This window comes from Salmo salar, chromosome ssa26 (assembly GCF_905237065.1).
Source record: "Salmo salar chromosome ssa26, Ssal_v3.1, whole genome shotgun sequence".
In the NCBI taxonomy this organism is placed as follows: Eukaryota; Metazoa; Chordata; class Actinopteri; order Salmoniformes; family Salmonidae; genus Salmo; species Salmo salar.
In genome coordinates, this window is record NC_059467.1 from 1,465,197 (window position 1) to 1,490,932 (window position 25,736).

General features: G+C 41.6%; 1 protein-coding gene across 2 annotated transcripts in view; it reads left to right on the forward strand.

The window, feature by feature from the left end:
• c5 (complement component 5) overlaps window positions 1–23,984 on the forward strand; it is a 56,677-nt gene extending 32,693 nt beyond the window's left edge. For both annotated transcript variants that reach the window (XM_014174798.2, XM_045708901.1), the window contains exons 18-40: window positions 4,300–4,384; window positions 4,677–4,762; window positions 5,282–5,430; window positions 5,758–5,994; window positions 6,398–6,458; window positions 7,490–7,579; window positions 7,957–8,169; window positions 8,436–8,514; window positions 8,900–9,152; window positions 9,248–9,419; window positions 9,549–9,754; window positions 18,597–18,752; window positions 19,097–19,159; window positions 19,698–19,791; window positions 20,104–20,143; window positions 20,722–20,824; window positions 22,098–22,172; window positions 22,352–22,457; window positions 22,548–22,634; window positions 22,822–22,911; window positions 23,090–23,173; window positions 23,276–23,414; window positions 23,527–23,984. In XM_014174798.2, the coding sequence (XP_014030273.2) occupies window positions 4,300–4,384; window positions 4,677–4,762; window positions 5,282–5,430; window positions 5,758–5,994; window positions 6,398–6,458; window positions 7,490–7,579; window positions 7,957–8,169; window positions 8,436–8,514; window positions 8,900–9,152; window positions 9,248–9,419; window positions 9,549–9,754; window positions 18,597–18,752; window positions 19,097–19,159; window positions 19,698–19,791; window positions 20,104–20,143; window positions 20,722–20,824; window positions 22,098–22,172; window positions 22,352–22,457; window positions 22,548–22,634; window positions 22,822–22,911; window positions 23,090–23,173; window positions 23,276–23,414; window positions 23,527–23,659 (2,801 nt within the window). In that variant the 3' untranslated portion in view covers window positions 23,660–23,984. The remainder of the gene's footprint in view (window positions 1–4,299; window positions 4,385–4,676; window positions 4,763–5,281; window positions 5,431–5,757; window positions 5,995–6,397; window positions 6,459–7,489; window positions 7,580–7,956; window positions 8,170–8,435; window positions 8,515–8,899; window positions 9,153–9,247; window positions 9,420–9,548; window positions 9,755–18,596; window positions 18,753–19,096; window positions 19,160–19,697; window positions 19,792–20,103; window positions 20,144–20,721; window positions 20,825–22,097; window positions 22,173–22,351; window positions 22,458–22,547; window positions 22,635–22,821; window positions 22,912–23,089; window positions 23,174–23,275; window positions 23,415–23,526) is intronic.
• Window positions 23,985–25,736: the final 1,752 nt, after the last annotated feature.

A 25,736-nucleotide genomic window follows, 5' to 3' on the forward strand; every position in this document is an offset into this window, starting at 1 on the left:
CTTCTGTGAAATCAAACTGTCCACTTGACAATAAATTTCACATGCTGTTGTGCAAATGGAATAGACAACAGGTGGAAATTATAGGCAATTAGCAAGAAACCCCCAATAAAGGAGTGGTTCTGCAGGTGGGGACCACAGACCCCTTCTCAGTTTCTATGCTTCCTGGCTGATGTTTTGGTCACTTTTGAATGATGGCGGTGCTTTCACTCTAGTGGTAGCATGAGACGGAGTCTACAACCCACACAAGTGGCTCAGGTAGTGCAGCTCATCCAGGATGGCACATTAATGCGAGCTGTGGCAATAAGGTTTGCTGTGTCTGTTAGCGTAGTGTCCAGAGCATGGAGGCACTACCAGGAGACAGGCCAGTACATCAGGAGACGTGGAGGAGGCCGTAAGAGGGCAACAACCCAGCAGCAGGACCGCTACCTCCGCCTTTGTGCAAGGAGGAGCAGGAGAAGCACTGCCAGAGCCCTGCAAAATGACCTCCAGTAGGCCACAAATGTGCATGTGTCTGCTCAAACGGTCAGAAACAGACTCCATGAGGGGGGTATGAGGGCCCGACGTCCACAGGTGGGGGTTGTGCTTACAGCCCAACACCGTGCAGGACGTTTGGCATGTGCCAGAGAACACCAAGATTGGCAAATATGCCACTGGCGCCCTGTGCTCTTCACAGATGAAAGCAGGTTCACACTGAGCACGTGACAGACGTGACAGAGTCTGGAGACGCCGTGGAGAACGTTCTGCTGCCTGCAACATCCTCCAGCATGACCGGTTTGGCGGTGGGTCAGTCATGGTGTGGGGTGGCATTTCTTTGGGGGGCCACACAGCCCTCCATGTGCTTGCCAGAGGTAGCCTGACTGCCATTAGGTACCGAGATGAGATCCTCAGACCCCTTGTGAGACCATATGCTGGTGCAATTGGCCATGGGTTCCTCCTAATGCAAGACAATGCTAGACCTCATGTGGCTGGAGTGTGTCAGCAGTTCCTGCAAGAGGAAGGCATTGATGCTATGGACTGGCCCGCCCGTTCCCCAGACCTGAATCCAATTCAGCACATCTGGGACATCATGTCTCGCTCCATCCACCAACGCCACGTTGAACCACAGACTGTCCAGGAGTTGGCGGATGCTTTAGTCCAGGTCTGGGAGGAGATCCCTCAGGAGACCATCCGCCACCTCATCAGGAGCATGCCCAGGCGTTGTAGGGAGGTCATACAGGCACGTGGAGGCCACACACGCTACTGAGCCTCATTTTGACTCTTTTAAGGACATTACATCAAAGTTGGATCAGCCTGTAGTGTGGTTTTCCACTTTAATTTTGAGTGTGACTCCAAATCCAGACCTACATGGGTTGATAAATTGGATTTCCATTGATTATTTTTGTGTGATTTTGTTGTCAGCACATTCAACTATTTAAAGAAAAAAAGTATTTAATAAGATTATATCTTTCATTCAGATCTAGGATGTGTTGTTTAAGTGTTCCCTTTATTTTTTTGAGCAGTATATTTATATATATTAGTTTAACACTTATTTGGTTACTACATGTTTCCACATGTGTCATATCATATTTTTGTTGTCTTCATTATTATTCTACAATGTAGAAAATAGTAAAAATGTAGAAATGAGTAGGTGTGTCCAAACCATTGACTGGTACTGTATGTGACCCACCACCTGTATTCGGTCCTATTTAGCAACATTTTTTACATTGGATCAAAGTAGAGACTCTGAGCTATAAAATGGTATATCATACACTGCAGTTGAGGAACAATGAGAAAGTAATTATGCTTTGAAAGTTGATAAACTTTTAACCCCACTTTTGAGAAAATGGCCTGTGAATGTTTTGATAGACCTACTGGAGAGCTCCTCCTTTTCTTCACCAATTCAGCATCGTTCACAACCAACGATTTCAAGACTAAAAGTGGTTGATAGTAGTAACAAAAAGTTGTATTAAAAATAAACTTTATCTAGTTCTTGGCCTCTGTATTGTTCACCTAATACCTTTTTTGCACTATTGGTTAGAGCCTGTAAGTAAGAACTAGATAAAGTTTATTTTTAATACAACTTTTTGTCAAAGCATAATTACTTTCTCATTGTTCCTCAACTGCAATGTATGATATACCATTTTCTAGCTCAGAATCTCTACTTTGATCCTATGTAAAAAATGTTGCTAAATAGGACCGAATACAGGTGGTGGGTCACATACAGTACCAGTCAATGGTTTGGACACACCTACTCATTCAAGGGTTTTTCTTTATTTTTACTATTTTCTACATTGTAGAATAATAGTGAAGACATCAAAACTATGAAATGACACATATGGAAACATGTAGTAACCAAATAAGTGTTAAACACCTGTAGTTTTCGGCTTATTGACAAATAAACTTTGATTTGATATATCCTAATCTGACTTTGGTGCATGTCTTGTTGTTCTTCATATTACCGTCTCTGGTAATCACACTATATCAAATAAAATCGAAGTTTATTTGTCACATGCACAGGATACTGAAGGTGTAAACAGTACAGTAAGATGGTTACTTGCATAGTGGAGTCTTTTGTTTAGAAATGTAGCTAGCTAGCAAGCTAAACAGTTAACCATAATCCCGTAAAAAAACAAACTCTGACTGAGAAAAATCGATTTGAATGGTCTTCCAACTTGGAATTCCAACTCGGGAGCTGGGGCTGCTTTCTAGAGCTCCTACACAGATCCTACACAGAACATTAGCTAGCGAGCCAGCCAGCTAACGTTAGCTAGCTAGCTAACAGTACGCTTTAACTTGCAATGAAAACAACTTCCTGACAAAATTTGAAATGTATAATATCTGAAAATGTAGCTGGGCACTTATGGATGAACGCTTCTCCCTCTGTCATGGAAGCCATGGTTTCACTTAGTTTGAAGATATAATCCGTAGACAGGTGTTTTCTACTACAGAATTCTTTCTGTGTTCTCTTTTTGGACTCTCTGCATTTGGCAATCATCTCTCTGCTTCCACTGAGCATTCCACTGATTTCAAAACTCGGTCAACTTCTTCCGTGACAACAATACCGTTTCTTCCCCACCATTGTCATCAGAAGACTACAATGTCTGGTTCAATTAAAATGTTTTTACCTAAATCAGGGATTTCCTCATTGTCTGATTAATTTTCAGTCAGAAAGTCAGCATGGCACGACCAACCTCCAGAAAGTTGTCCATCACAACATTTTCCCACTGAGCTTTGTCGATAGCGCTATTAACCTCAGGGCAGCAATGTTGAGAGCAGTAGCAAAACTTTTTCAGTTATTCATGAAATCTTAAAAAAAAAAGCTGCAGTAGACCGGATTATCCACACATACTTAGCAGTTCACGTTATAGAAGCATTCTCCAAACTCATCTCTCGGCATGTCCAGCCAATCCATTAACTCAGCCAATCATGGCTAGCGGGAAGGTTCCTGTATTTTTCCCTGGCTAAAGCAATTATTTACAGATGGCATACAAATTAAGGCATATGTAAATTCATATGTTCCAGAAGGAATTTCTGCCCAAAAATGTATTTCGATAAAAATAAAAATAAACATTCAAATGCCTCTCCTGGGAAGTAGTGACGTGCGACATACGCATAGTTTCTTGAAACGGGGCACACATTTGATTTGCCCTTGTTTCAATGTTGATAATAAAATTGTATTTTTTAATCAATGTCCTTGTTTCAATGTCATGGTATCAACCTTGAAATAAAATCTGAAGCCACAGTCCAACGATTCCTGCCTGGACATTGACTTCTACTGGTGTATGAGAGGTAATGCACATCAGTGAGAACAAGTCCACCATCCAGATGCCTACCTCTGCCTGTACTCTGCTTAACTTTGGAAACAAACTGTGTACAATTCAGCTGAGCTATCATGTCAACACATTTTGACATTGATCAGCTTCCATACTAATTTGCATAGACTACATAAATAACATTGAATAGTAACTCCTCAAACTTTTCTTGTACAATCTGTATGTGAAAGTAAATTCGGAGTGATTCCATGTCACAATACATTGGCAAATTACGTTGAAACAACATTGATTCAACCAGTGTGTGCCCAATGGGTAGTCCCTGTTGTGGTCCTGTGGATTTTTTGTGGTCCTGTTCTGGTTCACAATGGTCCTGGATGGCAGGGAGCTCCATTGTATCATCAGCAAACTTAATGATGGTGTTGGAGTCATGCAGTCGCAGGTGAACAGGGAGTACAGGAGGGGACTTAGCAGGCACCCCTGAGGGTCCCCCATGTTGAGGGTTAGCATAGTTGTGTTTTAACTTACAATCCCTGCCTTTTCTATGCAGAGATGGCTATTCTCTTTGACCTGATGCCCACTCAGATACGCAGCTACTTCCCAGAGAGCTGGCTATGGGAAGTACAACCAGTCAGGTGAGAAAAACAAAGGTTCTTGGCATAGCATAAAAAAATCTAAACAAACTATAAATGCAATATATCTTCTTACCTGGAAGAGATATTAAATATGGAACCTTAAGGTTGACAATTAATGCAAAGTAAGTTACTTGAGACAAAACTGAAAGACAGATTTATCATGTGTATTCTCTATGTTCATTGACTGTACTGTTATCTAACAGCATCTAAAAGGGGAGTGTGCTAGCCCAGTGGCCCTTGTGTCTTGGTTGACCTGAGGCCAAGTAAGTGTGTTACTGTTGTCATCAACTAGGTCAGGGCAGATGACCTTGAACAGAAATCTCCCAGACTCTCTGACCACTTGGGAGATAAAAGCTGTTGGCGTGTTCAAGAAGGAGGGTAAGTTGGTGAACAAACACTGACGCCTAGCACCACCCACAGGAGAAATTAGGTACATTTACCACAGTCATTCAACACACCAAGCAATCTTAATCTTATTTATTTCTTCATCCATATAATAGCAACTATCTTTGCTGGAGTCCTTAGCCACTGTTCTACACAATCAGTTGTACCCCTTTCCCACATTGTGCCAACATGAACCGTACCATGCAGGCTCTAGTATTTTCTCTACACATTGTCCTTTCCAGCACAGTTCCAGCAACTATGGTAGTTGTCATAGCCGAGGGATGTAGGGTTGCTGTGGGTGATTCAGCACTCCTGATAAATCACAATATATATATTTTTTAAATTGGTCACTAGAGCTTTATCACTCCTGTAGCACTCCTGTATGAGCTACATGGCTCCCCGCTGCCATTTTAGTTGTGTAGCCAGGCCAGCAAAGCTTGGCTCAAAACAGTAGAGTGAATCAACCCTTGGTCACCCCGGTTTTGTTGTTAATGTTTTTCTTATTCTTCCCAGGGAGGTCAGGGATCTGTGTGGCGGACCCCATCAAGGTCTCAGTTACTCAGGCAGTGAGTGTAGATGTGCCCCTGCCCTATTCCATGGTGCGTGGAGAGCAGATCGAGCTGCGAGGCTCCGTCTATAACCAGGCAGAAGACAATATTAAGGTGAAGCCAGTAAAAGAGGTTCTATTGAAATGCATTGAAAATAACAATAAAAAAATACCTGGCATTATTTATGTAATTAGGATTGAGAACATTTATCATATAATGCATATTTTGATGATTTTATGATGTGCTTGAAGTGGAATGAAATAAGGGCCAGTATTACTATTTTTTGTTAAGACAATATTCTATAGAATGTGCCGGTACTCAAGCAGTCAAAAATTGAGTTACTGGTATTCAGTACCGGTGTATACCTGCCCATTTTAAGCACTGATTTACTTACATCTTATTGCTTCCATTCTTCTTTCTGTCTGTATCATCCGTGGCTAGTATTGTGTAACTCTGACCGCTGGGGCAGGGGTGTGCCTCTTCCAAGGAAAACCAACAAAAGATGACGGCATAAAGACTACCAACTGTGACAAGACCACTCTGTTGGAAAGCGGCTCAGTTGGTCTTGTCACCTTCACTCTCATGGCCTTGGAAGTGGGGAGTCACACTCTCACATTCACCTTACGCACTGACAAGCTAAGGTTCAACGACCAAATTGTGAAGACGATCCGTGTAGTGGTAAGCTTATAGGCAACTAGTTCAACTGCTGCTACTTCTGCACTTAACTGTACTAGAATGAGCGTCATCCGCACCATTATACAGTTGCAAACCCTCTGGTATTATTGAGGATATGACAAAACAAAAGGGGTGATGATGATGCAAAATGGAACTGACACAAAATTCATCATCACACTTTTAGATTTTTACTAAGTGCTCTATCTTAAAAACTGATGACATGCAAAAAATGTACTGCATCGAAAAAAAAACTATAATATATGTTTTTTCAGTAAATTATCTCTTTAACATCTTTGCAACTACCTAATGAATATTGTGATTACATACACAGTACGTTCAGTATATTATGTACAGTATATGACAGTATGATGTTTTAAAAGCTGTGTATTATCTGTCTTTTTACCAGCCTGAAGGCATCAGGACCGAGGAGCTCAGCGGAGGAAAATTGGACCCACAGGGTCTTTATGGTATGGGCTCAAAGCTATTTCACATTAGTGCTGGGACTCAACATCGGCAGTCTGTGTATTGGACCTGAGTTGTGCATCGTTCTGGTGTGTGGTGAAGAAAAATAACCCTACCACAATATATCCTGCTTCACCAAAAAAACTTTTCCTGTCAACAGAGTTGGCCTCTGTTGACAGGAAAAGGCATATGTATAATCATATGTATAATGCATAATCTGTAGGAACTCTACTTACCAGACGTAAAGTGAAATGTATCCCTCGCTAACAACTCAACAACAGAATCCAACTTTTGTCCGAACCTCCATATGGTTGAGTTTGTGGTACTTCACGTGAAGTACATGGTGTAATGTTTAACTCAGCAGGAATATGATGTGGTTCGGACAAAAGTTGGACACATTTCACTTTAGACTGTAAGTAGAGTTCCTAGAGATTATACATATGCCTTTGTAGACAGGATTTCTTTGGGTGGTTAAGCCGGCTATATTGTGGTTGGGTTATTTTCCATTGCCACCCACCAGAAAGATGCACAACTCAGGGAGTTCAACCAATACACAGACTCCCGATGTTGTGTCCCAAAGCTATTGCAGATATACAGTACATAATATCTTTCTTAGTATACTCTCCAAACCTCTGTCATGGTTCTGCCTGCTTAATCTCTATCTCTATCACAGACGGCTAGTGGCACCGTAATTGTGGAGGACAGGCTCACATTAATGGCTGGAACGGAATAAATGTAATGGTATCGAGCACTTCACACACATGGTTTCCATGTGTTTGATTCCATTCCATTTACTCCATTCCAGCCATTATTATGAGCCGTCCTCCCCTCACCAGCCTTCTGTGGATCATCATTCCTAAACAATAAATATGCCCTCTGTAATGCTGGGCTGTCTTTTCTTGGAAAAACAAAACAAATTGATGAACAAAGCATTCCATTGGATGCATATGTTCCACACATAGACATTCAAATTGTTGACCATTGTTGATATAATTTCTCCTAACTGCTGATGTATGTTCTGTGTTGTGTGTATCAGGCCCCGCCAGCAGAAAGGTAGAACTCAGTAATAGCATTCCTTCACAACTGGTGCCTAAGACCTCTGTGGAACGTCTCCTTACTATTAATGGTATTTTATTCTATTCCATTGTAATGATATGGTATGCTATAGAGGTTGCACTGTGATATCTATTTGTTTCCTCAAATGTGGCAGAACTTCAACAGCAGAAATTATACAAATGTGTATAATTTCTGAAACTGTACAATATCAAATTATTGATCATGTCTTTAAGTTCATATCAATAAGTTGTGCCGTATGATTTGTGAATTGCACCCAGTTGCTCTTTATTTAGCCTAAAATAATTGTAGAAATCGTAATCTCATAGCTTAATCTTACCTCATTATCGTAATCTTTGTTATTGTGTCTAATTGTTATCACTCCTTCCTTTTCCTCCCTCTCCATCTTGCATTTAAATGAGCCTGTATCCTCCTCACCACATCTTTTAGGTGAGATTTTGGGAGAGGTACTGGCTATCTTGAACAACCCCGATGGCCTGCGCCAGCTTGTCAACCTACCCAGTGGCTCTGCTGAGGGCGAGATCATGAGAGTCCTCCCCATCTACTTTGTCTACCACTACCTGGAGACCACGAGCCGTTGGAACATCATGGGCCTAGAGGAACACAACAGTCCCCTGGAGCTTAAGAGGAAGATCAGAGAGGGTGGGAGATTTACTCTTTTTTTTTGTAACACTTATTGTTTCTCTAAAATACAAATGTGAACACATTACATTAATTATCCTGCTCTACAGGAACATGTTGTTTAGAATCCCTTGCTCCTTTGTTTGCTAAGTCCTCCTTGCAAAAAAGTTTCCTAACTTCAACATTTGGTAAAACAAAGGTTAAATAAAATTGTAATCTTTTTGTTTCATGAGATTTGAATTGGTGTTGCTCAATTGTGTTTCTTTTTGTTGTTCTGTGTCATTAAGGCATCACAAGCATCCTCTCTTTTAAGAGGCCTCGTGAATTTAGTTTCAGCATGTGGAAAGACAAGGAGGCTAGTACATGGTGAGTCTGCTGCTTGGTATAGGGTTGAACAGACAGAGCCTGGTCCCATACTGTGTGCTGTAGCCAACTTCCCTATCATTGTCATGCCACAGCCCAATTCGGATAGTTTTTTCACTAATTGGTCTTTTGAGCAGATCTGCTCTGAAAAAATATCTAATGTGATTGGTCAAAGTCCAATTTGTGGGAAACATTTAAGAATTGGGCTGCCTGTGTAAATGTAGCCAAACAATGATGTTTTGTCATCTTTCTGTTGTCCTTCTTGCTGCCAGTCAGCATATATATACAGTACATACAGTATGGGTCAGCAACTAGGCTAGAGGAAACTCAGGGCGCTGTCTCATGCACCTCACCTTGTTGTGTTGTTGTGTGACCGACTCTCCTGTAGGTTAACAGCTCTTGTGGTGAAGACTTTGGGACAGGTAGACAAATACGTCAAAGTAGACGGTGACATGCTGTTTAACTCCATCTTCTGGCTAATCAACAAGACTCAAAATGAGGATGGTTCCTTCCGTGAATTCTCCACCTCTCCCAGAGTACAGGGTGCCAGTGTAGATCCCGTGGATCAATCAGTCTTCTTCACATCCTTCGTCATGATTGGAATCAAGACTGCCATGGCGGTGGAAAAGTGTGGCTTGCTGGTGAGGCTATAGCAAATGTGGAAGTAGGCTATCAAATATAGGCTCTAATATTTCCAGTACCATGTGGTAACCTAGACTTGTGTGATTATCCTCAGGAGTTTAGTCAGGCTCTGAAACGTGCTGCAGGCTACATCTCTGATCATGCTCCCCGGGTGAAAAGCCTGTATGCGAAAGCTGTGGCTGCCTATGCTCTCACACTGGACGACAGGGACAGCATGCAATCCGTGATCCTGTATGATAGCCTTGAGAAGCAAGCCAGGGAAAAAGGTACAAAGTGGTGTGGAATCTGAGGCGAAGATTACTGGATACAATTTAGAATTCAATGTAGAACATACTGTAGCTCCAAATTATCAGTATAATCTTGTGATGTCTGTACTCTTGTGTCTTCTTGTGAAGGAAACCCAGTTGAATATCGCTACTGGCATGAGATAGATGCCAGTCTGAACCCGCTAAAGCCTGACAAGGTATCGGCCCAGACCGTGGAGACCACCTCCTACGTCCTACTCACAGGCTTGATCAAAGCCAAACACAACTACGCCCTGCCCATCATCAACTGGCTGACCCAGGACCAGCGCTATGGAGGGGGCTTTCACTCAACTCAGGTTCCATAGCAATACTAACACTGGTATCAGATAGTATTTCATTTACTTTCATATTCTTTGAGCATTGGATTGAGCCTGCCTGAACAAAATGCAAAATGGGCAGGGATTGAACGTTAGGGACTATTCCATTGGTTACAGTGCGCCAGACCGGCTCAATCAAGCGCAGTTAAAGTTTTTGAAATAAATCAAAATAGGCCTACTATTTGAACCCAGGTCTCAATATACTTAACAGTTGTTTTTTAATGTGTCATTTAGGACATTTTGTACATAGTCCCTCCATTTTAGGGGACCAAAACTGTTGGCATTAATTAACTTATATGTTTATTAAAGTAGTCCAAAGTTTAGTATTTGTCCCATATTCCTAGCACGCAATGATTACATCAAGCTTGTGAGTCTTCAAACTTGTTAGATGCATTTGCTGTTTGTTTTGTTTGTGTTTCAGATTATTATGTTCCCAATAGAAATTAATGGTAAATAATGTATTGTGTCATTTTGGAGCTACTTTTATTGTAAATAAGAATATAATATGTTTCTAACATGAATGTGGATGGTACCATGATTATAGATAATCCTGACTGAATCGTGAATAATGATGGAGAAAGTTAGAGGCATAAATATCATACCCCCCCCCAAAAAAATGCTAACCTCCCCTGTTTCTGTAATGGTGAGAGGTTAGCATGTCTTGGGTGTATAATATTTGTGTGTCTGTAACTTCTCACTCATCATTAAAAGTCAGACGCTTGATGTAATCATTGCGTGCCAGGAATATGGGACCAAATACTCAACTTTTGACTACTTTAATAAACATATAAGTTAATTAGTCCCTACTTTAGATCTAAATGCATATTCCCATGAAGCATATTCCCAATCATTTGATTGGCAGGCATTTGATTGGCAGGCATGCAGTTTGGACATTTCACCGGTAAAACGTGAAGAATTATCATTCACGATTGACAGTGATGATGGCTTATTTTGAAATGAGGTATTCCTAACTTGGTGTTTGATGGTATATTGAGACAATATGTGTGGGTGTCGGGAGACGTTGCAATTGGAAGATATATTTTATGCATAGGCCTATTCTACAATGATATTCACAACCCAGTATCACAGGTTATTGTGAAAAAGATACAAATTGCTTATTGGAAATTCGTGACAGGCACACGAAAAAGTTGATTTTGTTCATGTCCAGTACACGATTTTGTGTACAGTGCCTTTCAATCATAGATAAAGACAGTAGGTTACTTAAGACAGAAACGATAGGAGGGAGACTGTTCGGGAGGATGGGTTGGCGTATAACGCAAACATCAAACAACCCGAAGGTTGCGTGTTTGAATCTCATCACGGACAACTTTAGCATTTGAGCTAATTCGCAACTTTGCAATTACTTTTTAGCCAGCATGTTACCTAACCTTAACCCCTAACCCCTAGCCAAGCTAGCCTCCTAGCTAGCCTAGCTAACGTTAGCCACCTTGCTAGCCTAGCTAATGTTAGCCACATCAAATTGGAATTCGTGTAATGTACACAAATGCGTTATGAAGAAAGAAAATAATTTAATACACACAAAAACTTTTCAAATAAGTAATTTGTGTCTATTTCACAATAAACTGTAATAGTGTGTTGGATATTCTGTCGGTACTAACTTTAATTGAGAAATTATGTATATATATTTTTTTTGTTCTCTCACCTAAAAACATTGCAGTACACCACTGTTGGCATTGTTGACTTCGATTTTCATAATAGCAAGCTAGGAATTAGCTAACCTAGCAAGCTTGATGGTTATTTGAGTCAGCTGTGTAGTGCTAGGGAAAAAAACAAAATGTGCATCCATAGGGGGACCCAGGCCCGAGTTTGGAAAACCCTGTTCTAGAGGACTGACATGAGCATAATGCTGCCCATTTCCGCATCAATTTAGCGGAATGTGTAGGAACTAGAACGTTTCAGTGATATTTCTGCTGTGCACAGCCTTGACAGATCCCATGGGATGATGCCGTGCACTCTACGCTGATAAGCTTATTCTTTGCCATGTTATAGCCCTATTGGACAGGTATTACTAGAGACGTTAGTTATCTAATTATTATCCAAGCATGTGCACTATTCCAGAGGACGATTCACACAGGATTCGTTTTTCCAAACTCCCCCCGTAATTCAATTTTTTTTCAAATTTAATTGACTCCTATGACGGAAGCCTGGAGGTTTTACTCTAGGCATGAAGATATTTCAAAGTCATGTCTAAAAGGTTACTCTGATGAACTCGTGCTTGGCTGCCAAATGTATAGGTGTCCCCCAAATATTTAAAGTGAACTTGCAGGGATGCCCTGCTTTGCGATCTATTGCCTAGGACAGGGCTCTACAACCCTGTTCGTGGAGAGATACCATCCTGTAGGTTTTCACTCCAACCCTAATCTAGCTGGTTGATAAAATGAATCAGGTTATTTACAACTGGGCTTGGAGCGAAAACCTACATGAAGGTAACTCTCCAGGAACAGGGTTGGAGAGCCCTGACCTAGGACATCAACAGCCAATTAAACTGATGCATTTGGTAATGTTCAACTTCAATTCACTGGCACTATAAGGAAAACTTAGCCATACTCATTGATAGCCTAATATATACTTTCATATACTTTTGGTGAATTTATGAGGCATTGCAAGACAAGACATTGTGAGATGCAGATTACCAAGATATAGCCTATGAACACGGTTCCAACTGTCTGCCTGCCCTGATTATCTCTCTCCCTCCCTGGCTAGCCTGATCTTTCTCTTCGCTATGAAAAATGAGTGTCTGGTCTTTGGTCTGTTGAGTGTAGAATAGCTCAGCCTACTCATTGACAGCCCCTACTTTAGTGAACTTGCGCGAGGCATTGCGGTGACTACACCGCTCGCGTGTGTGAGCGTTGCAAAATAAATTTAGAAATCTATGTTATTCAATTATTGCACCCACACTGCTCGTGCGCGCCAACTAGCGTCTGCGATCGCTCTGCAAGTCCTGCCTCTCCCATCTCCTCATTGGTATATAGAAGCAGGTACCCATGTGCCATCTCCTCCATGTTATACCCACGTGGGTGACTGAAAGACGAACGAGGTCAGTAGCGGTAATGCACCTAATTTATGAAAGTTGCCAATCGCAATATAAAGTCAAGAGAAGAAAAAGCCTGGAAGGAAAATAGATGACTAGAAACGATTCGGTTGAGCATTTTATGTGTGGATTAATTGGCGAAGTAGAGGACCTTGTGAATTTCAGGTAAAATAACAACTCAATGTTTATACCCCAGGACAAATTAGCTAGCAACAGCAAGCTAGCTAAATAGGACAAATTAGCTAGCAAGTGCAAGCTAACTAGCTAAATTTCCATAAATGTTTAATGCTTTTGACCTGTCCCCAAATTAATATAATTGGTTCAGAGTTTGTTTTGATATTTTAACCTGCGTGTGATGAAAGAGTTTGGTGTGGGGGGACAAAATAAATGTATGCACGATGGCGCATGCGCGCAGCCAGTTTGGGTTCCGTAGAAATTGAGAGATACAGCATTGCCAAAGCCTATACTGTCATGTATTGATGTGACGTACTGATATATGACGTCACCTCATCAGTAGAGGAATGTGGGGCTTGTTACACGGACAATGATGAAGTAAAGACATGTTGAAGTTTACCTCTGAGTTTGGTTGATTTAATTCAGTATAATATCTTAACTTAGCACAAGTTGTAAGTATAGGGTTAAACAATGCCGAAGATGATAGCGTTTGAAAACTATAGTTAAATCTGAAAAGTGAGTTAGCGTAATCAAGATGGAAAACAATCTGCCAAAGTTTGACTGCTACAGTGAGCCTGCTACGCTAGGTCCACGCTGGACCAGGTGGTTGATGGCGTTTGAGCTGTTCGCGGATGGTGAAGGATTAATACTATCCAGTGAAGTTGATGCGGTTACAAAACAATGGAGGAGAGCTTTGATCTACATCATGCTGGGACAGCTGTGCAGGACATTTTCTCCACACTCGCAGACACTGGAGAACCAACAGAATACGTCAGGGCTGTGGCTGCGTTAAATGCATACTTTGTGCCACAGGTAAACACAGCGTTTGCGAGACAGACATTTTAACAACTAATGAGACAGTGGGTGTTATGAGACATGCCAGGCATATTCACCTATAGCAAATTAACTGTGTGTAATCAGACAATTAGTCCTAAGGGGAACACATTGTTTTTGCCACATGCACTTAAAGCGAGGGTTCTAGCCTTAGCTCACAAGGGACATTTGGGCATTGTAAGCACAAAACAACATCTCAGGAGTAAAGTTTGGTGGCTGGGCAAAGACAAGGATGCAGAGAGGCACGTCAAGTCATGCCATGGTTGTCTGATTGTAGCACAACCAGATGTGCCAGAACCACTGAGACCCACAGCTTTGCCTGATGGGCCATGGCAGGACATCACCACTGACCTATTGGGTTCACTACCAACAAGACACTCAATACTTGTAGTTGTAGACTATTACAGCAGATATTATGAAAATGATATCATGCAATCTACTACCGCAGAAAAGGTGATTGATAGTCTGGAGACTATTTTCAGTCATCATGGTCTACCATTAACAATCTGATCTGATTTTGGCCCACAGTACATGTTATCCCAGTTCCAGAACTTCTGCCAGGAAAATAGGATACAGCATGAAAAAACGATGCCAAAATGGGCACAGGTAAATGCTGAAGTGGAGTGGCAAAATGCCTCCTTCATGAAATGGATTTGCATTGCACAAGCTGAGGGGCTGGACTGGAAGCAGGAGCTATGCAAGTACGTCACAGTCTACAGGTCCATTGATCGCTATTACCACGGGCAGGAGCCCAGCTGAGCTCCTTTTCTAAAGGAAAATGAGGTGGAAGCTTCAGGATATAGCTACACCACAGTGACCTGGAGTCATAGGAATATGATGCTCAGCAGAAAGGGAAATCCAAGATCTATGCAGACAACCGTCGCAGAGCCAAACACTCTGACGTGGACATCGGAGACCAGGTTCTCCTAAAACAGGACAAAACACACAAGTTCACAACAACCATCAAAAAGATACCACACACTGTGATCAATGAAGAGGGAAACAATGTGATTGTTCAATCTCCAACCAGGACCAGGTATTCAAGGAATACAACATTTGTAAAGAGGTATACAATTGAGGAGCCAGATCCACAACCAAAGGACATCACACAACTGAAAGAGACTGTGGAACAGAGTCCTACTCTGAGACATTACATAGAGTCCAACCAGACTATCTGTGAGGGATCACCACAAAGACCACGGACACCCAAGCCAGTCAGGCCTCACAGACAAATTAAACTGCCACAGAAGTTAACAAACTTTGTCATAAAATAATTATCCTGTACTGCAAGGGGTAAAGAAAACTAGAATAAACTGAAAAATGACAAGTACAAAGAACTAATGCGAAGACTTTGAATGTTTGTTATGTTGTGAAAAAGGTGCAGAATGTTTAGTTACAGTAAGAAAAATAATAATAATACTGTTTTGTTTTGCTTAGAAGTAAGCTTAAAAAGGAAAGTCCATTAGGAGAACAGTTATAATAAGACATTGAACATATTTCAGTTGTTTATTGGTAAAAACAAAGGTTGCTATATAGGTAAAGAACTAGTGTTGTTGTGTATGTCAAGTTGACATTGAAGTTCATGTCCAAGTAAAGGAGGGATGTCGTGTATTGATGTGACGTACTGATATATGACGTCACCACATCAGTAAAGGAATGTGGGACTTGTTACACGGACAGTGATGGAGTAAAGACATGTTGAAGTTTACCTCTGAGTCTGGTTGATTTAACTCAGTATAATATCTTAATTTAGCACAAGTTGTAAGTATAGGATTAAACACATACATATTTTGATTACAGAATAACTAAACTGCAGGACTGTTTTGCTAGCACAGATTCTTCCAATGGCATTGAGGAGAACACCACATCAGTCACTGGCTTCATCAATAAGTGCATCGATGACATTGTCCCCACAGTGACTGTACGTACATATCCCAACCAGAAGCCATGGATAACAGGCAACATCCGCACTGAGCTAAAGGGAGGATACCTAGTCAGTCACACAACTGAAATGTGTCTTCCCACATTCAACCCAACCCCTCTGGATCAGAGAGGTACGGGGGCTGCCTTAATCAACATCCACAGTGCCTGGGGAACAGGGGGTTAACTGCCTTGCTCAGGGGCAGAATGACAGATTTTTACCATGTCAGCTCAGGGATTTGATTCAGCAACTTTTCGGATACTGGCCCAACGCTCTAACCACTAGGCTACCGTAGAACTGCCGCTTTCAAGGAGCGGGACTCTAACCCCGAAGCTTATAAGAAATCCCGCTATACCCTCCGACGAACAATCAAATAGGCAAAGCGTCAATACAGGACTTAGATCGAATCGTACTACACTGGCTCCGATGATCGTCAGATGTAACAGGGCTTGCAAACTATTACAGACTGCAAAGGGAAGCACAGCTGAGAGCTGCCCAGTGACACACGCCTACCAGACGAGCTAAATAACTTCTATGCTCGCTTCGAGGCAAGTAACACTGAAACATGCATGAAAGCATCAGCTGTTCCAGACAACTGTGTGACCACGCTCTCCGCAGCCGATGTGAGTTAGACCTTTAAACAGGTCAACATTCACAAGGCCGCAGGGCCAGACGGATTACCAGGACGTGTACTCCGAGCATGTGCTGACCAACTGGCAAGTGTCTTCACTGACCTTTTCAACCTCTTCCTGTCTGGGTCTGTAATACCAACAGGTTTCAAGCAGACCACCGTAGTCCCTGTGCCCAAGAACACAAAGGCACCCTGCCTAAATGACTACAGAAGCGTAGCACTCACGTCTGTAGCCATGAAGTGCTTTGAAAGGCTGGTCATAGCTCACATCAACACCACTATCCCAGAAACCCAAGATCCACTCCAATTTGCATACCGCCCCAACAGATCCACAGATGATGCAATCTCGATTGCACTCCACACTGCCCTTTCCCACCTGGACAAAAGAAACACCTATGTGAGAATGCTATTCATTGACTACAGCTCAGCGTTCAACACCATAGTGCCCTCAAAGCTCATCACTAAGCTAAGGACCCTGGGACTAAACATCTCCCTCTGCAACTGGATCCTGGACATCCTGATGGGCCGCCCCCAGGTGGTAAGGGTAGGTAACAACACATCCGCCACGCTGATCCTCAACACGGGGGCCCCTCAGGGGGGCGTGCTCAGTCCCCTCCTGTACTCCCTGTTCACTCATGACTGCACGGCCAAGCACGACTCCAACACCATCATTAAGTTTGCCGATGACACAACAGTGGCTGACCTGATCACCGACAATGATGAGACAGCCTATAGGGAGGAGGTCAGAGACCTGACCGTGTGGTGCAAATATAACAACCTCTCCCTCAACGTGATCAAGACAACGTTGATGATTGTGGACTACAGGAAAAAGACGACCGAGCACGCCCCCATTCTCATTGACGGAGCTGTAGTGGAGCAGGTTGAGAGCTTCAAGTTCCTTGGCGTCCACATCACCAACAAACTAACATGGTCCAAGCACACCAAGACAATTGTGAAGAGGTCACAACAAAACCTATTCCCCCTCAGGAGACTGAAAAGATTTGTCATGGGTCCTCAGATCCTCAAAAGGTTTTACAGCTGCAACATCGAGAGCATCCTGACTGGTTGCATCACTGCCTGGTATGGCATCTGCTCGGCCTCCGACCGCAAGACACTACAGAGGGTAGTGCGTATGGCCCAGTACATCACTGGGGCCAAGCTTCCTGTCATCCAGGACCTCTATACCAAGCGGTGTCAGAGGAAATCCCTAAAAATTGTCAGACTCCAGCCACCCTAGTCATAGACTGTTTTCTCTGCTACCGCATGGCAAGCGGTACCAGAGCACCAAGTCTAGGTCAAAGAGGCTTCTAAACAGCTTCTACCCCCAAGCCATAAGAGTCCTGAACATCTAATCAAATGGCTACCCAGATTATTTGCATTGCCCCCCCCCCCCCTTCTACGCTGCTGCTACTCTCTGTTATATATGCATAGTCATTTTAATAACTCTACCTACATGTACATATTACCTCAATTACCTCAACTAACCGATCCCCCCGCACATTGACTCTGTACCGGTACACACTGTATATAGCCTCGCCATTGTTATTTTACTGCTGCTGTTTAATTATTTGTTACGTTTATTTTTGTATTTTTCTACTTATCTATTTTTTACTTAACACATTTTTCTTCTTAACTTCTTAAAGCATTGTTGGTTAAGGGCTTGTAAGTAAGCATTTCACTGTAAGGTCAACACCTGTTGTATTCGGCGCATGTGACAAGTAAAATTTGATTTGATTTGGATGCACGGTTCTGACTGACTGCCTGGTGGCCGGCATGCCTGGCTGTGCCCCTCCCCTCTCTCCCTCCCTGTTTGCGTTCTCAGAAGTAGCCTATGGCAACTAGCTAGTTTCCTCCATTGCAAAAATACTGAATCTTAGGACTCGATTCCTAGCGGAATAGGGGCTTGACACACAGAAATGGGAGTTGAGGAATGGACTCCCCAAAACTAGTCATGGCACATACCTTCCACTTTGTTCAATAATTTCCATAACACATAGCCCCTTGTTGATTATCCCGTACATAATATATGCCATTTAGCAGACGCTTTTATCCAAAGCGACTTACAGTCATGCACATATTTTAACATATGTCCCAGGAATCAAACCCACTATTCTGATGTTGCAAGTGCATGCTCTACCAGCTGAGCTACAGAAGACAGAGGACCACCTACACCTTCTTCATCACACTACTATATGTCATCTCTACTCAGGACACTATTCTCACCCTGGAGGCTCTGACTGAGTACAGCAAAGTGGTCAAATATACCAAGCTGGATCTGTTGATCGAGGCGTCCTACACAAAGACGAGGGAACAACTGGGGAAAATCGTGCTCACCCAGAAGAAACCTGTGGGCAAACCAATTGAGGTAAGGGCTTACCTCCACCCTCACACGCTGTGTGACCCAAAATGTACACACTGCCTGCAAAAGGACCACTTCTGCTCAATGAGACCATCTTTTCCTTGGGTTTTCCTGTGACTAGGATGTATCGGGTCAATGATATTTGCAGTATAACCTGATCATGATCTCAATCATTTATGTACTGATGTAGTTTCTTCAGCATCTACCCCTATGGCACATTTCATACTGATCTTTGCTAAATGAACCCTGAAGTTGCAGTACAGACTATATATTATATCTCTCATGTGCTGTGTTTGTATGTTTCCTTGCTATTTTCTGTCTCCCATCTAATTCATGTCTCATTTTAACAGGTGACTGAGGATAAAGATGTCAGAGTGTCCACAGGCTTTGGTACAGGAGTCTCCGTTGTCCAGGTAAGTTCCATCCATCCTCTGTTGCGTTACTCAATGTCCTTCTAAACAGAAGTTGATTATGGGCTCCCGAGTGGCGCAGCAGTTTAAGGCACTGCATTTCAGTGCAAGAGGTGTCACTACAGTCCCTGGTTTGATTCCAGGCTGTATCACATCCGGCTGTGATTGGGAGTCCCATAGGGCGGGGCACAATTGGCCCAGCGTCGGCCAACCTACACTGTGAATGTTTAAATGCTGTATTCAATATAGACAAGAAAAATACAATAATTTGTGTTACTAGTTTAAGCACACTATGTTTGTCTATTGTGATGAAGATCAGATCAAATGTTATGACCAATTCATGTGTAAATCCAGGTAATTCCAAAGGGTTCACATACTTTATCTTGCCACTGTACATTTAAGTAATGATTTACATATACCCATTAATTCTTGAAGATTTTATTTTATGCCTCATGAGCTTAGTTCAACTGTCATACCCAATTGTTGTTTCAACTCTAGATTGCCCCTTTAAACAATATGCTCAATTCTTATCTGACAACAGATGAAAACTGTTTATTATAAAACAACAGAGACCAACAAAAACTGCAAATTTGACATTTCCATTGAAGTGCATCATCCTAACAAAAAGTCCAAAGGTATGACAGTGTATCAATGTCTGTAAACTTACTACAACCATTTCTCTCACAATAAATATGGAAACAAATATACAGTACCACTCAAAAGTTTGGACACACCTACTCATTCAAGGGTTTTCTTTATTTGAACTATTTTGATTTGTTTAACAGTTTTTTGTTACTACATGATTCCATATGTGTTATTTCATAGTTTTGATGTCTTCATTATTATTCTACAATGTAGAAAATAGTACAAATAAAGAAAAGCACTGGAATGAGTAGGTGTGTCCAAACGTTTGAATGGTACTGTAGCTTTAATTTCTACTTCACCAGATACAATGCTGCATTCTTCTCGAATTGTCGCATGTGCAAAGTGAGTAAAATATTTGGTGTTTTGTTTTATTAATCGAATAAAGAAAATGAGCTGGCGCACACTCAGAGGAAATTATTTTATGGAGAGTTGCTGACTGATGGAGAATAAACTATAAGCTATGAAAATAAATAGTCACACACTCTATATCTTAGTTCACAGTCATTTATTGAGTAAATCATCATTGTTTTATTTGTATTTGTATGCCAAAGCAGCAGCTACTCTTCCTGAGGTCCAGCAAAATTAAGGCAGTTTATACAATTTAAAACATTACAATACATTCACAGATTTCACAACACAATGTGTGCTTTCATGCCCCTACTCCACCACTACCACATATGTACAGTACTAAATCCATGTGTATGCATAGCGTGTGTGTATGCGTGTGTATGCGTGTGTCTGTGCCAATGTTTGTGTTGCTTCACAGTCCCCGCTGTTCCATAAGGTGTTTTTTAAATCTGTTTTAATGTAATTAAAATACAAAGAAAACCTAATGCCACCACTGTAAAGATAATGTGCATTTCTGTATAGTAAAATATACTTCACAGAACAGTGCTTATATTTTCTCATATGTTTTAAAGATATAAACCCCCTCCAAACGAGGCATTCACTGACTCCAGCCACACAGTCATGGAAATCCAACTACCCACTGGGGTGCAACCTTTCCAAGAAGATCTGAATATGGTAATTAACATATTCATGTTTTCCAGTTTCCCCTAAATCTACACTGAACAAGTGTTGGTTCCATGTTTCATGAGCTGAAATAAAAGATCCCAGAAATGTTCCATATGCACAAAACATGTATTTCTCTCCTATTTTGTGCACAAATTTGTTTACATCCCTGTTAGTTAGCATTTTTCCTTTGCCAAGATAATCCATCCACCTGACAGGTGTGGCATATCAAGAAGCTGATTAAACAGCATGATCATTACACAGGTGCACCAATAAAAGACCACTCTAAAATGTGCCACAGATGTCTCAAGTTTTGAGGGAGCGTGCAATTAGCATGCTGACTGCAGGATTGTCCACCAGAGCGGTTGCCAGAAAATGTAATGTTCATTTCTCTACCATAAGCCGCCTTCATTGTCGTTTTAGAGAATTTGGCAGTACGTCCAACCAGCCCAGGACCTCCACATCCGGCTACTTCACCTGCGGGATCATCTGAGACCAGCCAGCTGATGAAACTGTGGGTTTTGACAACCAAAGAATGTCTACATAAATTGTCAGAAACCGTTTCAGGGAAGCTCATCTGCATTCTCGTCGTCCTCACCAGGGTCTTGACCTGACTGCAGTTTTCTATGGACAAACACAGTTGCATTTTATCGATGGCAATTTGAATTCACAGAGATACCGTGACGAGATCCGAAGCCTATTGTTGTGCCATTCATCCGCCGCCATCACCTCATGTTTCAACATGATAATGCACGGCCCCATGTCGCAAGGATCTGTACACAATTCCTGGAAGCTGAAAATGTCCCAGTTCTTCCATGGCCTGCATATTCACCAGACATGTCACCAATTGAGCATGTTTGGGATGCTCTGGATCTACGTGTACGACAGCACGTTCCAGTTCCCACCAATATCCAGAAACTTTGCACAGCCATTAAAGAGGAGTTGGACAACATTCTACAGGCCACAATCAACAGCCTGATCAACTCTATGCGAAGGAGATGTAGCGCTGCATGAGGCAAATGGTGGTCACACCTAGATACTGACTGGTTTTCTGATCCACGCCACAATCTTTTTTTTTAAAGATATCTGTGACCAACAGATGCATATCTGTATTCCCAGTCATGTGAAATCCATACATTAGGGCCTAATTAATTTATTTCAATTGAGAGATTTCCTTATATGAACTGTAACTCAGTAAAATCCATATTTTTGTTCAGTGTATTTGTACACTGTTCCACATGAATGACATGGCCTGTTTTCAGTTGTGTGATCAATTCCCTCACAGTTTCGGGATGGACTGGAATCTGTGATATCTGACTACAAGATCACAGGAGACAAGGTTGTGCTTCAGCTGGACTCAGTAAGTTCCACTTATCTTCTCTTCTGCTATTGGAACATGTTGGTTTAGGTGTGGACATTCAAATGAATCATATAATGTAGTCCTATACTGTAGTTTAAATTTGTCCTAATACTGTAGTCCTATACTTTTGTTCAATTGAGTCATATAATGTTAACACTGTCATTGCCTTCACACTACAGGTCCCCACTGACCAATTCGTCTGTGTGGGATTCCGTATAAAAGAACTCTTCCGAGTTGGCATGGTCAGTGCATCCTTGTTTAAAATCTACGAGTACAATGATCAAGGTACAGTATGGCGGAAAACAAAACCCACAAACGAATATACCACAGGAAGTTTGACCAAGCTAAAAATAATCCTTCTCTATTGCTCCACAGAGAGCCAATGTTCCAAGCTCTACTCCCCGCCTATAGAAACCAAGCTACTACGGCTTTGTGTAGAGGAACAGTGCCACTGCATGGCAGGTAAGTCATATGGGCTCAGAGGACAGTGGTGGTTGTGAGTAAATTATAAGCATTGAAGATGTATGGAGGGTGGAACGTGAGTGGGTTTGGAGAAAACTGGTTGGTCATTTGTTCAAGTTGATGTAAATTATGGGTGATTACTTAGTTTATTTTTATTTGTGACTGCAATCTGTTGCTGTGATGATAGCGGAATGCTGCAACTTCAAATCAGAGATGGATCCCAGCATCACTGCTGAGGAAAGAAGACAAGCTACCTGCCGTGACAATATTAAATATGGTAAGATGATACTTTGTTAGAACTGTTACCACCTCATCAGTAAAAATTGTCTCCAATGCCCAATTGATTTATTGAAGAAATTTCACATTTGTAGGCAGTCTTTTTGGTATGATGAGCTTATTCTATTTGTTTCGTTTAGGAGGCCTTGCATATGATATGTTTGCGTCTTTTCTCACAGCTTTCAAGGTAAAAATCAAATCCATTGTGGAAGAAGGTGATTTTATTACTTATGTGGCAAATGTGGAGGATCCCTTCAAAAGGGGTAAGTCTATCTCCTATAAAAACTTTTTAAAGTGAAGTAAGAAATATATATTTACAATTGTATGATATGTTTAACTTTATTCCTGTTTTGTGTAAATGACAGGGTTGGACAATGTCAATATCAACACAGAGGTGGAATTTGTCAAAAAGGCCAGTTGCAGTTCTGTGGATATGAAGATTAGTGGGCAGTACCTGATCATGGGTGCAGACAGCATGCCGATACGAGTTGGCAGAAGTTATAAGTGAGTGTGTGCATTGGTCTTTATTTTAGATTACAAAAAAATTATAAAACTTGGCTACTGACTATAACCACGTCTTTTTTGATTCAGGTCTGACCCTAACCCTATGTTTCAGGTATAGATACCCTTTGGATTCCCAGGCTACAGTTGAGATGTGGCCAACTGAATGTGAGGGAAGTCCCGCCTGCACTAAATATGTAGACATTCTGAATGATTATGCAGAACGTGTTCTGTTTGAAGGCTGTTAAAGGGGCACTTCACCCTTTTTCACCCAAATTCATAATCTCCAGCACCAACCCCAAAAAACGTCAGGTTTCTAAGTTCAGGAGACACTGATGACATAATCTGGTGTGCATCACGTGACAACTACGAGCAGGCAAAGATTACTTTACAAAGGTTTAGACACATTTAGGCATTTTTTGTTTATAGCAGCTAAATATAAAAGGAAACAGCAAGATACTAACTCAGGAAGACACAACATAATTTTATGATACGGTGTTTTTAGGATTATTGTGAATACATAAAGGTGCCATAGGTCTCATTCATTTTGTACAAATAAACAGATGATATGGATTTCATGTGTTGTGTGTCAGTAGCGGTGTGTGGGTAACATCATCAGGGATGCCAAGCCAGGGAAAAAAATAGATATTACAACCTATGTGTTGTGATAATTGCATTGTTTGCTCTATAACCTGTTAGTTCATAAACTGTACCTTGACACCGAGATATAGGCTTAAGGCCGAGACAATAAGAAGACACATTAGCTACATGTTGACCTTTCTATCCTTTCAGGCCAGGGGCATAATATATGAATTTATGGTTGGATCAGAATCGATGTTATAATCATTGGCCAGTACGGAGAATTAAGTAAAACCACAAGTCCAAATCCCTATCTCCATCTGTGGCTAATTTAGGAAAGGGACAATTTTAGTTAGCTAGCTAGCCACCGGAGGACGACGACACAACGAGATGCAACAATTCAAGTTTTCTGTCAATGATGTTTGGCTTCTGATGTGATGTGATTGGTGTGAAGCCAAAACCAAACTGGTTTCCCTTGACACTTTTTTTTGGTGTGCCAGGACCATTTACAGCTGAGCTCACTCAGTTTAGCTCAACGCTAATTGGCTATAAAATATATATATCAAGGGAGGCCAAATGCTCGATGGCGTCCCTTGCATTCAGTGCTACGGGCAACAACGTCATACTCCTTTTGACCAGACAGCATCAGTTAGATGGGCTACACATGTTGAGACCAAGGGGCGCTGTTTCGTTCGCTCGGATGCTTTCTCCAGTGAGATACATTCCGCCTCTTGCGCATTTTTGGAAGGGGGGGTTGGGGTGGAGATCCTGACTTCCCTTGGCATCCATGAATACACACCACTGTGTGTGTGTGTGTTTGCGCGTGTTTAAATCAGAGGATGAGTACAAGTACAATACCATACTATCCAATGCAATACACTACAAATGTTGTCTACCTTTCAACCAATTCATTGGTCACAATCAATATCAGGCATGACATTTAACTACATACTAATTGTTCATACTACTTTAATACATTGACTTAGATGGGGAATTGATCACAAAATGTTGCTAGTTGTTTGCAGTGTGTAAAATCACTGAACTTTCCCTTAAGTGTATCACAGAATAAGAAATGCTATGCAATAGGTTTTGTTAGGGTTGATGAGTGTATTAACATGGTGAGTAAATATCAAATGTAGATACCTTAAAAGCAAAAGTAAAACCTCTTCTGAGTTCCAAAATTACATATGAAATCTAATATAAAAAAATGTTCATGATGGACTTTTGTAAATTCATTATTATACACCAAAGTGACTTGCAATAAGTACACTGCTCAAAAAAATAAAGGGAACACTTAAACAACACATCCTAGATCTGAATGAAAGAAATAATCTTATTAAATACTTTTTTCTTTACATAGTTGAATGTGCTGACAACAAAATCACACAAAGATAATCAATGGAAATCCAATTTATCAACCCATGGAGGTCTGGATTTGGAGTCACACTCAAAATTAAAGTGGAAAACCACACTACAGGCTGATCCAACTTTGATGTAATGTCCTTAAAACAAGTCAAAATGAGGCTCAGTAGTGTGTGTGGCCTCCACGTGCCTGTATGACCTCCCTACAACGCCTGGGCATGCTCCTGATGAGGTGGCGGATGGTCTCCTGAGGGATCTCCTCCCAGACCTGGACTAAAGCATCCGCCAACTCCTGGACAGTCTGTGGTGTGTCAGTCCATAGCATCAATGCCTTCCTCTTGCAGGAACTGCTGACACACTCCAGCCACATGGGGTCTAGCATTG